This window comes from Lytechinus pictus, chromosome 12 (genome assembly GCF_037042905.1).
Source record: "Lytechinus pictus isolate F3 Inbred chromosome 12, Lp3.0, whole genome shotgun sequence".
NCBI lineage: Eukaryota > Metazoa > Echinodermata > Echinoidea > Temnopleuroida > Toxopneustidae > Lytechinus > Lytechinus pictus.
The window spans coordinates 24,060,205-24,081,909 of record NC_087256.1 but is presented as its reverse complement, the minus strand read 5'-3'; the positions used below and the strand labels follow the sequence as shown (position 1 = coordinate 24,081,909).

The 21,705-nt window shown below is 35.9% G+C and overlaps 1 protein-coding gene across 1 annotated transcript; it reads left to right on the top strand.

Annotated features, from left to right (window-relative positions):
- The first annotated feature begins 1,196 nt into the window (after positions 1 to 1,196).
- LOC129272292 (uncharacterized) lies at positions 1,197 to 21,340 on the top strand. Its single transcript, XM_054909440.2, has 11 exons — positions 1,197 to 1,484; positions 6,259 to 6,415; positions 10,414 to 10,700; positions 12,018 to 12,132; positions 13,595 to 13,841; positions 14,257 to 14,902; positions 15,251 to 15,352; positions 16,112 to 16,241; positions 16,654 to 16,752; positions 17,434 to 17,577; positions 19,182 to 21,340. The coding sequence occupies exons 2-11, from the start codon at positions 6,329 to 6,331 to the stop codon at positions 19,305 to 19,307; spliced, it is 1,983 nt and encodes a 660-aa protein (XP_054765415.2). The 5' UTR covers positions 1,197 to 1,484; positions 6,259 to 6,328; the 3' UTR covers positions 19,308 to 21,340.
- Positions 21,341 to 21,705: the final 365 nt, after the last annotated feature.

The window sequence follows — 21,705 nt, the reverse complement described above, 5'->3', positions numbered from 1 at the left end:
TGAAACGGAAATAAATAAATCAAATCAAATCAAATCAAAGTGAGCGAAAAGACCACGTATGGCCATCATGTTGGGTGTATATCATTTTTAAAGTTTCGTGTGAAATAACAACCAGGGATGATGAAAATTCTTGATAGTATTATAAGGCACTAAGCAGATAAGGAATACAAATATCACTGCGCAAGCAAGCGAACAAATGAAAGGTTATCAATTTAACAAACACTATAAAGACTTACGTAATCGCGTAAAGATTGACTGATCTGAATTACACCTGTATTTGGCTTATCATTGCATCGTTTCAATATTGGACTCATAATAGTGACAGTTTATATAATCAATTCCTCAAAAAGGAGTTTGTATTTGTCAGAATATATCACTCTCTCTTTATGATACGCAGGCTTTTTTCAAATCGGAACTCAACGCTGGAAATAAAAGGATGTGTTTCATAGAAGAACTTTAATTAATAAAAAAACAGGAATGAATAAAAAAGAGGTAGAATTGAACGTTTTGGGGAAAAGAAAACGGACAAGGATAAAGGTATGACTGATTGACAATGAGATCACTAAAACTTGAATTCACGACGGATGATTTCCTTTTCATTTTCATCTTAATAAAGATTTGCGTATCAAAAGTTCTGACACCATACCCGACGTAGGCCTGCCAGTCGTCACGTCCAACCAATCACTATTTATCAATAATAAATCAGGGAGATAAAGATACAGAGAGAACCAACAAAGAAGGGAACGGAAATTCCCTTACTCCATTTTGGTACCCTCGATTTCACAACCTGTGGATTTGGGGAAGAACAACGATGAAGTCTCAAGAGTTGCGGGTTGGGAGCAGTCACTTGGGAGGCACAATAAAGCAATTGGGTATTTTCGGGAAAGTCCCACATTGCGTCACCTTCAGCAAATTACGTGTTATGGTTAGTCTACTTTAAGTCGCTGCTTCAATAAAGATAAAAATGTGATACGATAATTTCCATCTTCACTCCATGGGCAGCCTGATATATGTTTAAATTGTAACGTTAGGCAATGCCAGTGATATTATTTCATTTCACATGTATTCATTAAAATATAACGTTTTATCTCAACCGAAACCATAACTATTCACCTTCGCGAACGACTCGATACGACACCAATGCGATAGGTTCAGTTTTGGGTCAACAAGCCCCGCCCCCTCTACGTATTATGAATGGGGCGTCCCTGGTATAACTGAGTGGGTTTCAACAATGAGCCCCGCAATGAGCAGTGCAATCAAAGTCCTCACAATAATTACATTCAATCAGTTTTCAGTTTTCCATTGCTTATAAAGGGGAAAATCCAAATACAGCGTGAAAATCTTCCAGTGATTTCTAGTTTATAACCTGCTTTATACATCTTCATACATCGAAGTGGGCCCTACAGCAGCAGAAGTCACATCATTCGTATCGCGCGGTTGTTTAATCGTGTAGTCGTCGCCATCAGGCCAGTGTTAAACTTAAGGTAAGTTATTCTTATTTCACATAATTTATTCACCTATGCATATATTGACGTAATTCACGTGTTACTTTGAAGCATGCTATGCGATGTAAAGGCCTACTACCAGTTCCATAGTCCTAATCAAATGTTTCTAAGCGATCATGGATCCTACTTTAGTAGGACCATGATCGCAATCAAAAGGGACAGTATCATGGCATCAACAGTAAGCAGAGGCACACCAGCTTCTCAGGACTGAACACATTACGAAAATAATCTACCCAGAGGTCTGTAGAACACCCGGAAGAAAAAGAAGAAAAAGAAGAAGAAGAAGAAAAAAGAAGAAAAAGTAAAAGAAGAAGAAGAAGAAGGAGAAGAAGAACAAGAAGAAGAAAAAAAAAAGAAGGAGAAAAAGAAGAAAAAGAAGAAGAAAAAGAAGAAGGAAGAAGAAGAAGAAAAAGTAGAAAAAGGAAGAAAAAGAAGGAGGAGGAGGGGGAGAATGAGAAGAAGGAGATATCGAAGATATCGAGAGGGGGGATGGAAGGGGGAGACACGAAAAGCGAACAGTCATCAAAGTTTGTCTGTTATAAACCCGAAACCTCTCCATATCTTGTATGCAGACAAACATTGGTCTTTTTTATGACAACTTCGAAATAAACATGTCAACTCATGTGTCTCGCTCCCTATCTCAGGTAATCTTTTGTCTCAACTCATGGGTCAATGCCAGTATAATATTTTGGCAAGCTTGTATATCGTTGGTTTGGACTACCTTGGCATTGTCCAGTTCAACATAAATAAGGCCAAGGCAACATCAAGGCCAAATAATCCTTGACATTTGTCATGTTTGTAAAGAAATGTTCTATATTTTGCCTTTACAGGATCTATGTTTTTAAATTCGTTGGTTAATACATTAATTGACTCAAAAATAGTTCATATGAAAGATGTGATAACGGTGATGGTGATGATGATGATAATAATAACAAACAATGATAATAAAATAGCTGGATATTTATATCAATTTTCACCAGATGATACAAATGGCACCTTTCACATATTGACGACTTAAACACATGGGTTTGTTACTGCACATTTTTGTAATTTACCAAAATGTGCCATAACAACAGTGCTTGTTGATATTGCTTTTAAATGGGGGTGGGAATGGGGGCTTGCAGTAAATCAAACCCCACTCGATCAATATGTTTTTTTTCTAACAAATTTGGGTTACCCCCATTTTCGGCTGGGGGGGGGGGGTACTTAATCACTTTTGGTTTCTTTATTTACTTACTCAGTCATCACTCCACAAAGTTTCATTTTCACGTTTTGTTTTTAAACGATAATAATGTATAACCGAGCCAGGTATACAAATCGATGCCGCGGGTCACAATGAATGCGCTAAAGAAAAAAAGGAAAAGAAGAAGGAAAAAAAGAAGAAGAAACGAGTCACTTGAAAAGATTTCGGTAAATTATTTGACTTGTTTCGGTTACTTAGCCATGAAATAACACACGTGATGATACGGTTATTATGGTTGGATGATATTTGGGTGTCGCATGGTCGCCCATAAATCGAAGTACAGACGTAAAGGCAAATTTCTATGGCTATAAGTATAAACCAGCATGGAGCTGTGCTGGTCGCAGAACGTGAGAAAAAGTTGAGAATATTATCTCCTTTTCCCTATGTAAATTTACTCATGTAGATCAACTTTCCTTAAGGACTATTTCATGATATAATTTTATTAGAATAATGGGGAGAAAACCAAAGTATTTCAAAAACATCCGAAAATTGAAGAAAAAAAAGGACAGAAAAAATTGTGAAATGTGATCTATTTTAATATTATGTTAAACTTTATCGAAAACTTAGATTTTGTGTTCATCAAAGTTCACAATTTTTGCTCGCTCGCAATATGCAGATTTGCCCCAAACGCCATATCTGTCCCTCAATTTTTTTTAACGCATTATGCCACTTTTTGAACCTGTCCACGATCAACGGCGTGTGTAACAGTAGTAGATAGAAGTAGTGATATTGTGTAGTATAGGGTCAATGGCTTACTTTGAGGCTAATCTATGCGTTGCCGTTGTCGACTTGTCGTTATTCCTGTTTATTGCAGATACAGTTTTTTTCATTAGATTAATTAAGATGACATGTATCTTTATCGTTTTATGCTTTGAACTTTCCTTTCGACGGTTATATGTATAGATATAGAATGAAGTACAATGAAATCGATGATATTCACTAAGACAATACTAATTGTGTCATGTGATAAAGAATAAATAGAAACACCTGACGTATAGAAACATCTTCGACCGTTATATATAGTCCAGATAGATAAAAGAGAGAGAAAATATAAAGCCACGTTTGAATAGATAAAATTATGTAAAGACCGGAAGGAAACGATCATACTTAACAAAGACACAGATATTTTCAGAATGCTTCTACACCGACCGGGATCGAAACCAAAGACACACAAAATATCAAATCTGTGTCTATAAATAATGCAGCATCCATCGCTATTGAAAATGATTTAAGATAAGACATGATTAGAATGTATAATATCAATCATTTTTGGTTTCAGTGACGTGTCGCAACTCCCGACACCTGATAAAATTGAAGACTTTATTAGAGTTATCGAATGTGCCTTACATGTCCATACCTTCTCCGTTTCCATTAATATTGATCATGTTGAGCAGGGGCCACGAAACGGTTTTTTTACATTTGTGTACACGGTTTTGGAAAAAAAAATAGTGCAAGGGAACTCAAGCCCCCCCCCCCCCCCCCCGCTTCCGCGGCCCCTGAACAGGGGAGAGGGAGGGTAAAGAGAAAAAAATATATGTGATCTGCTATACCCCTTAGGCAACAATAAATCACCCAAAATGAATGTCGAGATTTCTAGTGAGCTTGAAATAAGCCTTACACTCTAAAAATTAGTGGGCAAAAATGCTCCATGAGGGTAATTATGTGTCCAACCAACCATAGGGATTTTTAGGGGGGCATTTTTATTTAACCAGTGTGATGAAAGTTTGGCCCATTCTAACTTATTTGCTTTTTTATAACCTTATTGGACAATATGCTTCCCGCATTGGGTAAAAAATGCCCCAACTTGGTTGGACACATAACTACCCTCGTGCTGGTTTAAATTTTACCCAATTTTTTTTTTACAGTGTACGATTATAATTATATAAGCTAGCCCCAAATAATAATATGTACTTGATTGAATGCGGAATGAATTAAGTGAAAACGTAAATAGAATAAAGAGAAAACATGTGAGGCTCGGGCTTCACTCCAACATGAGAGGTACACACTGTGTAATTTCGGTGATATTTACACACTGCAAAAACCCCAGTGTTGATTTAACACCAGCACGGAATATATATATGTCCACACCAGAGAAGTATTGAAACAACAACAGTTTGGAATCAAACCGATGCTGTTTTAATACTAATTGGTGTTGTATAGACACCTTTCTCGTGTTAGACCAAAACGAAACTGGTGTTGTTTAACACTTCTCTGGTGTGGACAAATATAGATTCCGGGCTGGTGTTAAATCAACACCGGAGTTTTTACAGTGCAAGACCTTCAAGCACTCCAGAACAAAAATGATGTCAACGTAACTGTTTTATATTAGATTTTATTCACCTTCACATCTTCAAACTTTGGCAGCACAAAGAAAGAAATTATATATTTTTTCAGATAATCCCTTTTTTAACTTTTGGAAACCAAAGTACTATTTTGGCTATTTATACAGAGAACCTTTCCCATGGCGACTCATTGCTGGGTTTTGTGTTGCCTGGTCGCACTATATACAAATGGAAGAAAATTTGTAAATTTACAAGGGTTGGGGGGGGGGGGGGTCGGAATCATTGTATTGATAACATATTAATTATGTAATTTTGTGTAATTTATGTTGGTGAGCGTTATGTGTTGAGAGGGTGTGTGAGTGTGTTAATGGGAACATACTAGAGATGTCGGGGGAGAAGACGTAAAAATATATCACTGATAAATGGAAGTGGATAATGGTGTATGTGCGTGAGGGTGTGTGTGTGCGTGTATCTGAGGGAGTGTGTGAGGAGGAGGGAGGTACGCGAGGGATTGTGTGTGTTTGTGAGTGAGAGGGGTGGGGGTGTCGCACGTATAGGAGGAGAAAAGCTAGCGAAGAGAAATGATCCATACGACTTATCTATATTTATCTATTTATTTTTTCATTTATTACTTTATTTCATTTATTCTTTTTTTTTTTTTGGGGGGGGGGGAGGGGTATTACCAATTCCTTGTACAAAATATTATATTTTCCTACATGTCTTCCTCTTTATCAACAAACATTTTTTTAAATTTCAATACTGGGTCTGAGGAACAGGCACTGTGCCAAAATTAGGCTTGCTAAAAAATATTTTTAAAGTTTATGACATGATAAATGTTCAATATGTTGAACTTGTAAAAACATGTTTTATTTAATGTAATTTAACGTGGCCTCCGACTGTCAAACAATGTAGCTGCGGGCCTGCTGTTTGCATTTTAACTTATAAATGTTCAAAATGTAGAACAGATGAAACATTATTTTTTGTATAATGTAATTTATTGTGGCCTCCCACCGTGCCAAACAATAGATGCTTGTTTGCATTTCAGTCTGAAGTGTTTGTATTTACAAACATATGACCTACGTTACAGGGACAGGTCAAACAAAACCACATCAATTATAATTGAGTACATGCATTTCAACGCTTAACTTCCTCTTTTTACTTGCCCCCGCGCAGTGCAGCCCGTGTATGTTTCATTTAACTGACTAGCCTTTACTTCACTCGCACGCAGATCTGACCAGCTCGAAACACAGCGCTATCTTGACTGAAAATCGGCCGACACTACCCCGACCACACTCGGCATGGAGCCCGGTAGTATTCAACACAGCGGGTATCTTACACCTGGAGACGAAATCAACGTGCAGGGAGGGTTCACCGTTAATTTCCAGGTAAAAAATCGGAGTGTGTTTTTTTACGTTAGGCAGATAATGGACAGAACACTGTCACAGAGTGTCATCACAGTGTGTTCACATAGTGGACTATGTGTGAAAATATTATTCCCAGTGTAGATATATTTTCACACTGTGGACACCTTTACCGTTCACAGCGTGTCCATCATGGTAGACTACACATTGAAATGCTCAAATTTTCAAGTGTGACGGTGATTTCGCATTGTGATCCACACTGTGAACACACTGTGGTACTTACTGTAGGACGTTATGTTCTTTTCAGTAGGGTTGTACATAGATAAATTCTGTAATTCTCGTAAGATTTACTGCAAAATGCAATTTAACTTAACTCGTAACATGCTTAAAGCATGTCAAGCGATTGATATCATGTGCTATGGTCCATGGTACTCTTACCTTGCTGTCTTCGATTATTTATTGTAAATAATTCATAACTTGTATTGAAAAGGCATATTTTTTTGCTATAATTATACTTTGTCGTTTATGTATTATCACGCTGATATACATATTGTTTTTAATATAAAGTTTTGTCATAATTAATTACATTTTTTTTAATCAATAACGTATGAAAATACATACACACATTTTAAGAATTGGAGATCAATTGCAAAAGGGGTTACATCAATTTTTCACCATATTTGATTTTCTTGTATCAATATATATATTTTTAGTAGCTCTTTAAGATGATACCAAAGAAAAGTTGAAATTCCCATGAAAGAGTGAACAAACATGGCAATGAAAAATCACTTTTTTTCACTAGGGGTTAGATCCATTTTAGTTTGTTTGCAAAAGGGGCTAGATCCACAAAGGTAATTTTGGGGGAAAAATATTTAAAAAGATATGAAGATCGGCAATTTCTTTTTTATACCTAATTTTATGTTCACATGAGAGGGTAGTATATCATGACAACTTAGTTTCGCATTAGAATATTGCAATATGGGAGGATAAAACCAACATGATGGTTTTATTTAGAATGGTCTAATTAAAAGTGGATCTAACCCCTTTGCAAACAATCTCTTCAACTGTCATTTTTTATTGAAATTATTGTCATTATAGGACAATATAAAGGTATCTGTTTCAAAGATGCCAATTTGTCAAATTTGAACTCTAGATTTGATTTAGGAAGTATTTGACAGTTTAAGTATCAAATTTTCGGAATTCGTTATAAGAAAACAAAATGATCTAACACGTAAACAAAGAGATATGTGTAATTAATAATTCAAGTAAAACAAAAATATGTGGATATAATGTAATGGAAAAAAAAGATAAATTTGGACATTATATATTTTTATTGACTTTTAATCGTTATTCACCTTTTTAAAATCTTCAATGAAGAGGTACACTGTTAAAAATAATTCAAACAATGCTGTTTGGTATGTGAATCGCACAGTAGTAGTCTAAACATTTAAAACAAATGTTTAAAATAAACAAACTTTAAATTCAAATCTGTAATCGTCAATAATTTAAGTCCAACTCTGAAATGGGTATGACTGTTTAGGCGGCGCTAGCATGGTCAGCGTGGACTGATCACACCTTTTTCCATGGCACCTGCAGAGAGGGGAATTAATAGTCTTTAATGGACCTTAATTTCACGTATCGAAAAAGTTTCGAAGAACATGATTAACAAATCGATTGGATAACGACTTCATATATTATCTTTGTTTTAGTTTTAAAGCCCAATAAAACAAGGCTGTAACGACGATAATGATAATAACCATGTCTATAATTGAACATTTTACAAAAATTGCGTTAACTGCCGGTGTCAGCGAGAGTAGATCACGTTTAGCTAATGACTGTGACGATTATTTTATTGGATTTTCGATTCATTTTTTGTACATGATTTATACCTTGATTTATGAATCTTGAGGTAAGATAGGTTTCACAAAGATAAAGAAGGGAAAGTTATAATTTTCTTTAGGGATCCCATTTACTATCCAGGTGGTGAAGATTTAATCACCTCTTGGTTTCCAAAACTGAAATCAAAACTTGCAATCCATCCGGATCGAGGTATCCAACCGGATATAAACATAAAACAATTAATATATCATTTTTATAATTGACTTCTTTTTAGTGTCTGGTTTATGATGAGTGGTAATTGACATCTGACATGATACCATATACTTAACGCTCTGAGAAAAAAAGGGGCGAATTGGAGCCCTCGAGAAATAAGGTTCCCAAAAGGTTTTTTTTTACATGGCCAAGAACCTTAATGGTTTTAAAAAGAACCTTAACAACTGGCAAGGGACAAGTATAGAACCCTCTATGAATCCTTTTGGATATTCGTAGTATAATAAGAATTAAATCCATTGAAATGTTGAGGTCGTGATTGAAATGTGATTTTTGTTCACTTTGATAACATATATCTTAGTTTCAAATTAGTACTATAATCAGCAAACCTAAGTCGTAAATTTATTCTCAATATTCAACAATGCGATATTTTGTGTTGTTGCGCACTCGTACTATCTCTTTCTTTCTTTCTTTCTTTCTTTCTTTCTTTCTTTCTTTCTTTCTTTCTTTCTTTCTTTCTTTCTTTCTTTCTTTCTTTCTTTCTTTCTTTCTTTCTTTCTTTCTTTCTCTCTCTCTCTCTCTCTCTCTCTCTTTGCCTACCGTACTTCTATATTATACTATTTCGTTACTAAAGAGACACAGAAAAACAATATATATTTTTAAAATTTCAAACATCGAAGCTAAACAAAAATCAATAGTTTGTAGCACTTTCAAATATGACATTTTTACTAACTGCATATTCTAAAAATAAAACAAAATGTTAAGAGCTTGATTTGGTGCCTGAATTGCGATATTCCCAAAATAATTTTTACTATTATTTGAAGTATTATTTTATTCGGCATTGTAATAAAAAAACAAATATATTCAAAACGTCAAGAATTCCACATGTAAGCTAAAAAATCAATTATAATTTTCAATACTTTCAAACAGGTTATTTTTTTTTACTAAAACCATATTATCATATTATTATTATTATCTTTATTACAAAATCATATCATTTATAAAAAAAAACCCAACAAGACATGATATCCTTGTATCACCACTTTTATCAAACATGTCAAATAATGCAGTCCCTTGCATAATAATTTTGCAAAGTGATAAGCATCAACACAATCAGATATAAAACTAAAGCAAACTTCCCGAAATGGAAATGCAAATATATATACTTAAGAGGAAGCTACACATATATTGACACAAGCAACATGTTTGGGGAACCAATTATGAAAATGGGGGTTGGGTTTACCGTGCTCCGGGAACTAAACTAACTTATTTTTTTTTGTCTTGCTTTTGCCTCACGTCTAATCTTTGATAATGCTCTTCCGTCAAAGGAGTTATCAAATGTGATGATAGGAGATCTTAGTGATATTATGGGACATTGGAAATATTGAAGTTTTTATATGTTTCGTTTTTTCATGAAGTGAAAGAGAAGTTGAAATATGTTATCATATTTATCGGAACCTATTTGAAGAATTGCGTTAACATACATGTACCTCACGTACTAGTCCTGATATATATTATTATTAAGTGTAATACTATTTTCTCTAGGTGTTATTCCTTTTTTCGTTTCGATCTTATCTTTTTTTAAAATCATTATCATCTCCTTCTTTTCACTCTTTGTATCTCCTCTTCCTCATGCTTTCCTTCCTTTTCTTCTTCCCCTCCCCCTTCTCCTCTTATTCTTCTTCTCATCCTCCCGTCTCCTCCTTTTTCATGTTCTTCTTTTTCCTCTTCTTCCTCCTCATCTTCTTCCTCTTCTTCTGCTTCTTCTTTTCCTCCTCCTTCATGTAAATCGTTCCTTTTCTTTAAATACTTTTATCTTTTGTTATCATTATTTTTTTCTATAATTCAATTTATTTCTTCTTCACGTTTTGCTCCTGTTCCCTTTCTAACCATCCTACAATCAATCTGTCTGCTTTTTTTTACGCCAATGTATATCAATACAAAAAATGCTTATTCCTCTCATGATCATACAGAAGAAACATCGCAGATTCTGGACCCTTCAGTACTTTGGAGAGGGCAATCTCATCCTCAACGGCTACAAAGATGAGAAATCATTCAGGAGGTCGTCATCGTCATCGACAAACACGAAGACGTCGACGTTGGGTCGTCAAAGGAAAATTTCCTCTGCGCCGGTTGATACGATACGTTTGATGACGTCACTCAGGGTAGATAAGATTGAGATGAAGATGCGAAAGAAGGTGGAGAATGTTCTCGTCATCGTCAGCGGATCGCATCCCAAATTCTTCCGTCCAGATAACAAGTGAGATGATGTCCTTTACATTGTTTCGGATGTTCATATTCCCTTACGAGACTTCATCCTTTAATTCCCCTAATTCTCTCTTTCTCCTTTTCTGCATGTGGCTATAGTTTACTTTTTCTCGTTTCTACCTCTCTACCATGCTCCACATTACGCTCTGGGGGCCTGTTGCAGAAAGAGTTGCGTTTAATCGCAAGTCAAAATATCAAGAGCAAGTCCCGAATACGGGTGCTTCATTGGCTGAAAATCTAGTTGCGCAAGAATTATTGAGTTGCGTTTGATCGCAACTCTTTCTGCAACGGCCCCTGACGAACATTCCAACCTGCAATATAATAAAGTACACCTATATTCAGTTAGTGGATACATTTCACTTTAATTATCTGCTTATAGTTTCGAAGGTTCAAACATTCCAAATAGGTATATATTTAAAAAAATATATAAAAAAGGACAAACAAACAAATTATCCTAATAATCTAGGTGGGAGGGGAGGGGGGGGGGCTATTGTTAATAATTAAACATCGAAATAAAACTTAGTGGTATCTGGCTTCCTCAACTTACCTAGGACGTCGTTCTATTTGCAATCATCGTTTATTACCTTCTATTTCTAATCAGGACCATTATCCAAACCATGAAACTATTAGTAGGTCCAGGTCCTAACTAATTGACATATCTCAATGAGCACTGTATTGACTTTAAAGGGGAATCCAGCCTTAGCCATAAAATGTTGTGCTGGGAAGGAGAAAAATAAACTGAACAGAATGGTGAAAGTTTGAAAGAAATCGGACAAGCAATAAGAAAGTTATAGATGCTTTAAAATTGAGATCACTAATACTATGTCGATTTCAAATTGGCAACTGGGTAAGTAAATTATGACAAGGGGCAAGGACAACTTTCCCATAGGCCATGTACTTTATTATCAGGGATTTGTGGCTTTCTCCTAAGTACCCATTCCCCTGGGGCAGTAATCTAAATATAACCCAAATAGTATATTGTTTTATGTCCTCATGAAAGAAAAATATAATTTGAAATAAAACTTTTAGAAAAAATGACATTTTAGCCATAATATGTATTGAAGTACATGAAAGAGTAATCCTTGCCTTACATCACTATGACATCCCATATGCGGCCAATATGAAGTCTCCATGAGTATAGTGATTACCAATATTTACAACTTCTAAAAATTCATAACTTTCTTGTTGTTTATCCAATATTGTTCAAACTTTCACCTATCAACTTGTCTGATTTTTCTTTTCCTTATATAAACAAGTTTTTATTTGGGTTGGATTCCCCTTTAATGGCATTTATGTTTGCATTTCCTAGGGAAGCACTTGAATCATGGCAAAGTGCCTTCATGAAGTTTGCTAGTGACACCAGGTCGATCAGAAGACGACCCAGAAAAACTCCAGAGCAAAAGTCACCGGATTCGTCAAATCTGGTAAGTTATCCCCAATTGATGACAATCTTTGACAATAGTCAAGAGCATGAATATGATAGATGGATAAAGAGTCAAATTGAATGCAAGGAGGTGGAAAGGGAGAACAAACATGGGAGAGGGAGAGAGAGATGGAGAGACAAAAACAGACGCCCGTATTCAGAAGTCAGGTTTAATTTAGACCATGGTCTAACTCTGTGCTAAAATTATGGGAAGCCATAAGTGTCAAAATTTGTATCGCATTGTATGTTTCTTAATATGTTTGCTGTCATCCTTTCTGATTCTTCAATGGTGACGACAATTATCTTATATTCATACTTCCTAGAAAATTGAGAGAGATTTTAGAGTCAAATGAGCTGAAATATCTACTGTCAGTGAATTATGTCACAATCGGCTTTCCATACCTAAATTACAGCTTTAAACCCGAGTTTAATTTAAACCCGACTTCAGAATAAGGACCAGAGTACAAACATGAAATGATGCTGGATTTTCCTAATCAGGAAATCAGAAAAAAGCGGAATGTGAGTAAAACCCGTTGATGTGGTTTTACTCAATATTGATATTCTCTGTTAAATCATTTTAGTGTATTTTACAACATAATATATAGTCTTTAATTTTGAACACCAAAGTCACCATTTAGTATATGCCATTATTTTTATTTTATTTATTTTACAAATCGATCATTAATTTTGAAATAATTTTTGGCTTGGTTTCGAAATCATTCAAATTGCTGACATACAAGAAAAATGTGAAAACCAGAACAAATTGGACCCATTGATTATATCCCATTAAATATTTAAGTTTAGGCTTTTTTCTTGTTTAATGTTGTTCCCTTTTGGTCCTTATAAAGGTCATACAAAGATTTCGTCATTGGAGTTCATTGTTTTGTTTGCAAAAAAGAAAAAAAATTCTTCAAATTTTTAGCATTTCAATGAATTGTCATTGCAGTTTCCTGCAATTTCACGTATGTTAATTGTGAATCACAGACCGTGATAATGTATTTATTTCAAATCGTACACCATTTTCCCCTCAGGGATGATTGCATTGTCAAAGAATCAAAATAGGAACAAGTTCAATAAAAAATAATGGCCTCAAGTGAATCTGGGGTGGAATGACAACAAAAATGGACATAATTAATGAAGAAAAAAAATCCATGAAATATGTGTAGTTATTCCGCCATTCTATTGAAGATGACATTTTACCCAACGTCTTCCGCTTGAAATCATTCTTCCTTGACGCGAGCTCGTTCAAACGAGAATTGTAACGCAAACAGGATCCAAACTTAATTCATTTAACATTAATAGCTCTCCTCATTCTGTTGTACATGTCTACTCGGTGAATGTGTGTTTGACGAACTCAATGACAGCAGATATTGTCTTTTAAGCACGGTCAAAATAGTAGTATATAAAATCTGGAGTATTTTTTTTCAATTTTGATTCCTTTCCACGACATCTTGATTGGTTAGGAACGTGATAGCGGTGTCTCGACATCCTTCATAACATCGACCCGCGACTCCGAGCGTTCATCGTCATCGAGCGTTTCTAGCGAGGAAATGGGCGACGAACCCAGTCATCGTCACCTCCCAACTACCATGTCATTCGATGTCGATGACGACGACCACAACACATCGCCCCTGCCATCGCCGACGTTACGAGAACGCACCGGAAGACAAGTGTCCAGGAGGCAATCGATTTTCTGCAAAAATAAAGATGGTAATACAAAAACCACTAATAAAACGCGATGGATTGTCGTCGTTTACTATTTTATTTATCAAAAGAACTCTGATGCGATTTTGTGTATTACAATATGTTTACTCTTCTTTCTTTTAAGACTTAAATGTTTAACTACTGTATACAGAGATTCCCATTATGGTATCATCCAAATTTTTATTAACTTTACAAATCGCTCCTTTATATTGAAAAAAAAATAAATGAAAATAAATAAGTTGCACACATTATTGAAAACGTAACCATTAACTGATGAAGGAGGAAAAGGTACATTTACGTAACAGAACAATCGCACTTTAGAATTGAAGATTGAAGCATTCCAATTTTGGAAATATTAATGTCCACCAAATGAAGCAGTCTTATTAATATACATTTTTATGTTGATGACGATTTTATACAGGTACCTATGAAGAGATGGTTGCGTCACGCGAGTCAACGGAGAGTGGGTTTTACGAGACAACTTTACATCGTAACGGCAACGACGACAGCAGGCCTGAATCCTCGTACGATGTCCTATCCCCATCTTCATCACCGCGTCATACCAGCGCACACAACGGCAATGATCATGATACTGACGACCACGTCTTCCCTGCGAGACATCTGAGGAAATCGAAACACAGTTCATCATCGCTAGACAGCTCAATACCAGAAGAGAGTGATAGAGACTCCGGGGATATCAGGAAGAGGCTGGTCGAGTCACTGGGTATGGGGGACTCACAGGAACTGCAACAGATTTTGAACGACGATGGCAGTGTCCATACGTACGTTAACCTAAGGCGTCATGGACGTCTTCCGACATCGTCAAGTCCTCTAGCCAGTCCTCGTGTTCCCGCCAGGCCACCGGTGTTTCCGCCAAGGAAGATGTCGGTGTCAGCTTCCGTCAGCGATATGGAATACCACCTCCATGTCGTTGAGGGTGCGCGCAGGAGAGCTGAAAGCATGCCAATCGGCGGTATAGATGTCCACGATTTTCCCGACGGAAGCAACTATTTAAGATCAAGTCGAGTACCGATTCACGAGGACATAAAACCCTACACGGATATCGAGTAAGTTTAAGTTGACATTGTACAGTGCCGATTAATTCTTAAGTAAACCAAAAATGATAATAAAATTTTCACCATCGATAAAAAAAAATAAGAATAAGTATTATAAAGATGTACAAGCTAGCAAGGATTTGCAGATGACAGAAATAATAGAGATGGATATTAAAGAGTAGGAAAAGTCTCCTTAGGAAATCGTACAATGACCGATTATTTAAAAAAAAAATCCAATAACAATGCAAATTCTTAATCGACCTTAATCGATCTTCCTCGTTAGTCTTCACCGTATTCCATTCTTCATTCGCTAGATTTTAGAACGAAAATTGACTCATCCCTTTTTTTCTCATTTACCAGAGCATTGTTGGCTCAGCAGACGAGAGGCGAAATCGAAGTCGAGATCGATAAAGCGGATTTGGTTGATTCGGTTGCTCTGGTTGACATTACAGGAAAAGTCATGTGAGTGCAGCAATGATTACTAGTTTAATTTTTACCATTATTACTACAATAATGGCAATCTATAACGGCTCCATGACATTTGCTCTGGCGACATTATTGCTCCGCTATAAATTCCACACACAACTGGAATGACCGACTTCAACCGTGGATTTAACACTATTCCCATTCTTAAACCCAACCCTAAACCTAACATAATTCCCCATTGCAACCATAACCCTAGCCCTATATCTGAGCGAAAATAAAACCCAGGGCAAATGTCGTGTTGCCATCTGTAACTGTACACTACTTCCCATCCTCTCCCCCCTCATTTTAGCGCTGCTGCTACAACTACTACCTCTATTACTATCAATATTACTATAAATATTACAACTAATACTTCGTCTCCTCTTCCTCCTTTTCTTCTTCCTCTTGTCTTTTTTCTGTTATCTGACACCGCTTCTACATGTACCACTTCTGCTACTATTACACGAAGTATCTACTTCTGCTACTTGTATGAATACTGCCCATGATCACAATATTGTTCCATATCTTGTTTCATTTTGGGCAAATGTGTTCTACTGTTTTTACCCACACGTAGTACTACACGTAGTTGTGCCACTAGACACAACCGCTTTTGTAATTGTCCTAGATAGTTTACAGACTGTGGTTGCAATCGCATCTTCAATGTTGATAACCTATCATCTTCTATAACTCTAACTTAGAAATGTAGGACTTTGTCGAAATGAAGATCAAGAATTGTTTCTTCCCATCTATTTGCAGTGTCGCAGGGTGGAAAAGGGACATTTTTGGTAAGCTCCACGTTGGTGATCAACTCGTCCAAGTCAACGAGCAAGTCGTTTCTCAGTCCGAGTGGGCAAATACATTCATCAAGACATCATCCAAAACCAAGGTAAGGTCTTCAGCTGAATAAAGAGATGAATACGTAAATGGATGCATTCCTATAAAGGAATAAGTTTATGGTCTCGATAATTTTCGATGGATTTGAATGTAATCCTAGATGAATGGTTTGATCGAAAAAAAAATGAAATGAATGATTACACAGTTGAACAGGGGAAGTGTTTCGTGAGAGTTGTAAGCGCTGGCAATTTTAGTGAAATCCTTGATTTTGATTGGCTCAGAAGCTCTGGCCTCTGACTGTTACTACGGAAACTGTCGAAGAAGTACAACTTGTCATGAAACAGTCCCATCAATCAATCAATTAATATGAAATGAGTCGGTAGTTATTACTTAGAAATTGATTAATTAAAAATCAATTGAAAAAATATTTAGTTCACACTGCTTTTGAATTGTCTGTTTTACAGATCGTATTGCATGTGAATCGTCTGCCCTTCGCGAAGATCTTAAACTGTACACGAATACACGAAGAGACGCTATGGGGTATCGAATGCAAAGGGAACGAGGTGAGAGATAACTGAAAAAAATAAGCTCTATGTAATTCGTATTGAAATGGATATAGATGTCAAAGAGAGGCACCTGGCTTTAGAGGAAAGATACAATATTTTAGGAAAGTGTATACAAAGGAAGAAGTAAATCACCAAATGGATATTGTATTAAAATCACAGTGTGTAATAATCGCAAAAAGGGAGAGAGAAAATAAGAAATCATTGTTGATTGGTGTATTATTGTGGTGGACCAAGAACACGCCAGGTTTTATCCGGTGTTAATTCTTCATTATTAGGTTCAACATCTTGAGTGTTACACCACATTTTGTGTATATTGTTACACCACATTCAGTGTTATGCTCAATTTAAAGGGTGTACTTTAACACGCCAGTTTTTACAATGTATGCTGCTATTAGAAGAGAAATTAATTAAAAAACACAAAATACAAAATACAAAATCGCACGTAACATGCTGTAGAGGATCACATTTCCCCCCCGAGAATGGTGTTAAAGGTTGTCCGATCCGAGTCGTTACCCCACCCCTCAATCTCAACCTCTGGATATAACCATGATAACAGAATGAAAGTCAATTGCCAAACACGACTACTATGGAACTACAGAAATGTAAGGGTATAATGAAAATAGAGATTTCGATTTGAGTAAACACTTTCTTTTCAACTTTTTGTTTCTCTTTGAGCAGATAACCCACGTGAGGTCTGGTCCGGTGAAAGAATCGGGTCTGACAGAGAAATCCGAGTCGAGCGCCTTCTCGAAGAAAACGTGTGACTGGATTATTACAGAGGCTGCGAGCAAACCGATTCGACTCAACTGCCCTAGAGATGAGGTAGAGCAAAAACCAATGATCCCTCAAAAAGATGATAATAAATGAATAAAAATAATAAAATGAAATAAATGAACAAAATATTAAAAATAATAAAAAATCAAACTCTATTATGAACATAAAGAAATAACCAGATGAAAACAAAAATCAATTGATATTTGGCTTGAAAACTCAAAAGCACAGATTTGGAATTAAGCCCTTATTTTTTTTTTTTTTTGGGGGGTGGATATTCAATTCATTCCCAATTTATTTGTATTTTCTTCCATTCTTCTTTTTATTCATTTTTTTCCTTCAGTTGTAATGTGTTTCTTTACATTCAAAGAAAGTAACAGTTTATTACACTATTGTATTATCAAATAATGTAAAGAAGTCCATTGATTATTATATTATGAATATATTTGCTAAAAGGCACATAGACTCGGTTTCATTGCGAATGATTAATTATGAATTTGCGCTAGAAAGTGGGTTCACGGCAGATCCAATCTCATTTATCGACCAAATCAGTTCGGATTTCCCCCTTGCTTTGTTAAAAGGCTGGTATATGAATGGTTTCTATTTTTCCGTTTCTGGTGTTCCTCAAACCTTTCATGAATTGTCACTAACCTTCAAAATATATCATTATTGTGATGAACCATGGATAATGGTCTTTTTATTCTTATCTCACCTTCTCACTCTTCTTCTTCAACTTCTTTAAAAAAATATTATTTGATATTATTACCATGATCATTACTCTTACAATGATGTTATTATCAGCATTCGACATTTGACTGATATAATAAAATCTACCCCCCTTACAAAAAAAAAAATGGGTGGCATATTTTATTTGCCTTTCTCAAGAAGATCGAGGGGGGGGGGGTGGGGTAGAGTAGTTCGCGTAAACACCAGACCCCCCCCTGCCTTCACACTGACGGTGCAATATGTACAGGTGATTGGAAATAATTGAAGCACGATAAGCTGTAAATACAAGGCCCTTGCTGTCGAAACACTCGCACAAAAGAGTCATCAAACAGATTTGGGGACAAACCAGGGAAAATTGCATTTAAACTCAGTTGATTCCCCGATCCAGGCCCGTGTTTGAATAACACAATCTTTGTTTAATGCGAGGGGGTTCGGGATTTCGCAATTTCTGTTGACAACTTCCCCTTTTTCATGTTGTCACCGTATGAAACCACGAAGAGGTAAATAATAGACGATTCGGGTGATTAAACTTTGTGCCTATCATGACTATTGGGAACTATTGTTCCATTACACGTTTTGTCTCGCCTCGCTTCGGACTGACTAGCTTTTGTAACACCATCGCAAGATGGCGACATTGCCTTTCAGTTGATTTAACAGCTTTCGTCCACTGCTTTTTAATATTTGAAGACGTGAACAGATAGTTGGGCAGTCTGTGGGCTGAGTTCAACCTTGCACGTGACACAATGGAAGATTTCCAAATGCCGAGCTGACATTGTCCCGATGATATGCTAAAGTAATACATTTTATGATATAAATATTTTACAGCGTTTACCTCGCTTTACCATAATATAGTAATCTACAGTGGTTTTAACATATGAACTAATTCCCATTACCTTTTATTCCTCTTTTATCTGTTTCTGGGAATGCAGATGATGCAATACTTGGCAACGAAAGACCTCGATCTTCCCCTCGTTGTTCACCCCAAAGATTTCATCCATGACCTAACCAAGGCATTAAACAAGCTGAAAAGATCATCATTTTATCATGTCGGCTGAGGATATTCCCCAAAAGAACTTGCTACCTACTCGGTAAAGTTTAAAGAATAAAAGGAGTATGGCGACGACGACGACGAAGACGATCTAGAGGATGATGACAGGATCGCAGTCGTGGCGATGGCTAGTTGTCTTCTATCACGAAGTTGACTTTACTGAAGCAAGGTCATAATCATTATCTCCTTGTTTCATTCGGTGCTAATTGGATTTGCAATTTTCAATGTCATTCTGGACCTCGAACTTCTTTCGTTGAAAACATTTTTTAATGAAAAAAATTGATTCTTTTTCTTATAAAATCTCTTTTGAGACGAAATGAAAAGAAATGACTTTTTTGAGTTATTGCATACGATGAGAACTAGTGAGCCATGATCGCTTAAGAAGTTATTTCGTTTTGATAGTATGTAATAAATCTGAATTTGCTTACATTTATCTCATTGCCACTATGATCATTCAAATATCTGACGAAATTCTTTGATGGAATAGCTTCTCAATTGAATATACAGTACCACTGTTGAACAAAGGGTCTCGTATCAATTTATTTTTATATTCATACGAGATGTATATATTTTATATTTATCAGAGTAATTCTGTCTTACATGAATTAGTTACCTACTCATTATTTATTATTGTGTGTAGTGAAGCCGTCCTGTTGATTGTTTAAAAGGAAATTAACTCCTAGTCGAGTACCATGTTAATTTGATGAGGCATTACAGTAGAAATAGCAAGTATATTTATTCACGTGTTTTCTATATTCACGCTCTGTCAACCAACATATAGGGAGTCAAAATTTTGCGCTTTTGTGATATTGTCATGATTGTGTTGACACCCACTTCGTTGTAAGATGTATTTTTTTAGAATGATGTTCTCTGTGCTCCGATATATATTCATCGTCCACTATTAATGTGCTCTTTACTATGGCCAGTTCTTATGTATTCCAGTGAGGTTCAAGGGAGATGAAGTAAAGTCGAAAATATCAGCTTAATAATAATATCAAAAATTTCTTCTAATGAATGCCATCTAGGGTTTGCGAAGCATGTTGGGCACGGATGGCGTGACGTGCTTACCTATAAAGCTCCAGTTCAAACCCGCCACCATAGAGACAAGTATATAATCGAATTCACATAGCTTTCTTATTCCAAGAAAAGATTATATAATGTACGTTACAATTTATATAACAAAACTTGAAACAGAATGTTGTTGTTATCAGTACAGTAGGAATGATACGATTTAAGTCCATCTACAAACGTTTTTGTGAATCAATGGGTCAATTAAAATATCAAATGCTGTTCCCGACCATGGTGACACACTGTGCTATACACTTTTGATATTTTTACATGTGTTAAAAATTTAAAACACGTTTTTCGAATTCGTTCTTTTTGCATGTATTATTTTATTTGTTTTCCATTTTTATTAACGCTCTACCTTTATTTTTGTTTCTTTTCTATTATATGTTCATATTTTCTTTTTCCACATTTATGAAAAAAGAATGCGAATTGTTTATATCTTTTGCTCTTCGAATTTTCAGAAAAGGCAGATCAGAATTCTGCACTTGGTCACTTAACTGATATGAAATCTCAACGACAGCAGAGCTACGTAATACCAATTTGATAAGCTGGTACAATTAAATACTCTGTTTGACTCACTAAATTTCTCGGTTAATCTTTTTTTTAATTAAACAATCATTTTCATGGGCGTTCGGTTTTTAACACGAAATGCAATAATGCTCTCTTTTAAAACGAATGTAAGGATAAATGAAATTTAAAAATGTGTCATTCTGTACATAATAGTTGTAGATTTACTGTTTATATCAAATGTTGCCTTCACTTTGGTACCATTATTACATCTAGCGAAGCTAGGAAGACGTCTAGAACATTGTCAGTTTAGCAATCTATTCGCTAGTCGATATAGAACAATGTTGTAAAAAGATTATATTGTCAGCGTTAGCATTCATTCTAATCGCTAGTCGATATAGAACAATGTATATTATGTGCCTTATTGTTTTGCCATCCAATATATAAAGTTTCTGATAAAACCGATGTTGAATCTGCGCATTGGGTCATTGATATCGGTCGGCTTCGCGTGCGATTGTGAGTGTAGAGTGTGTGCCCGTACAGGTGTGTGTGATGTTTGTGTGTGTTTCTTCCCTTAGAAAATAGGACATTTTAGCAATCACTTCGCGCGCAGACGCTTTCTACAACTCTGATAATATTTTGTCAAAAGCCACTCATAACAAAGCAGTCTTTGTTGTAAATCGGTGAATCAAAACAGTGGTGTCAACCTGGATCATGGACAAAAGACTATTTGCACTTATTCGTCCGGTCTGAAACTTAAAGACGATGTACTCTCCCGGTCCACCAACTTTCGACAATGACCTCTAATCTGTCCATTGTGATTTGGCGGG

What these genes read in the sequence shown, in the direction of transcription:
- LOC129272292 (XM_054909440.2), top strand. Translation starts at nt 6,329, where the DNA reads ATGGAGCCCGGTAGTATTCAACACAGCGGGTATCTTACACCTGGAGAC. An exon ending in GGTTCACCGTTAATTTCCAG is followed by an intron (nt 6,416 to 10,413) that starts GTAAAAAATCGG and finishes ATGATCATACAG; the next exon opens with AAGAAACATCGCAGATTCTG. An exon ending in AGACATCATCCAAAACCAAG is followed by an intron (nt 16,242 to 16,653) that starts GTAAGGTCTTCA and finishes TCTGTTTTACAG; the next exon opens with ATCGTATTGCATGTGAATCG.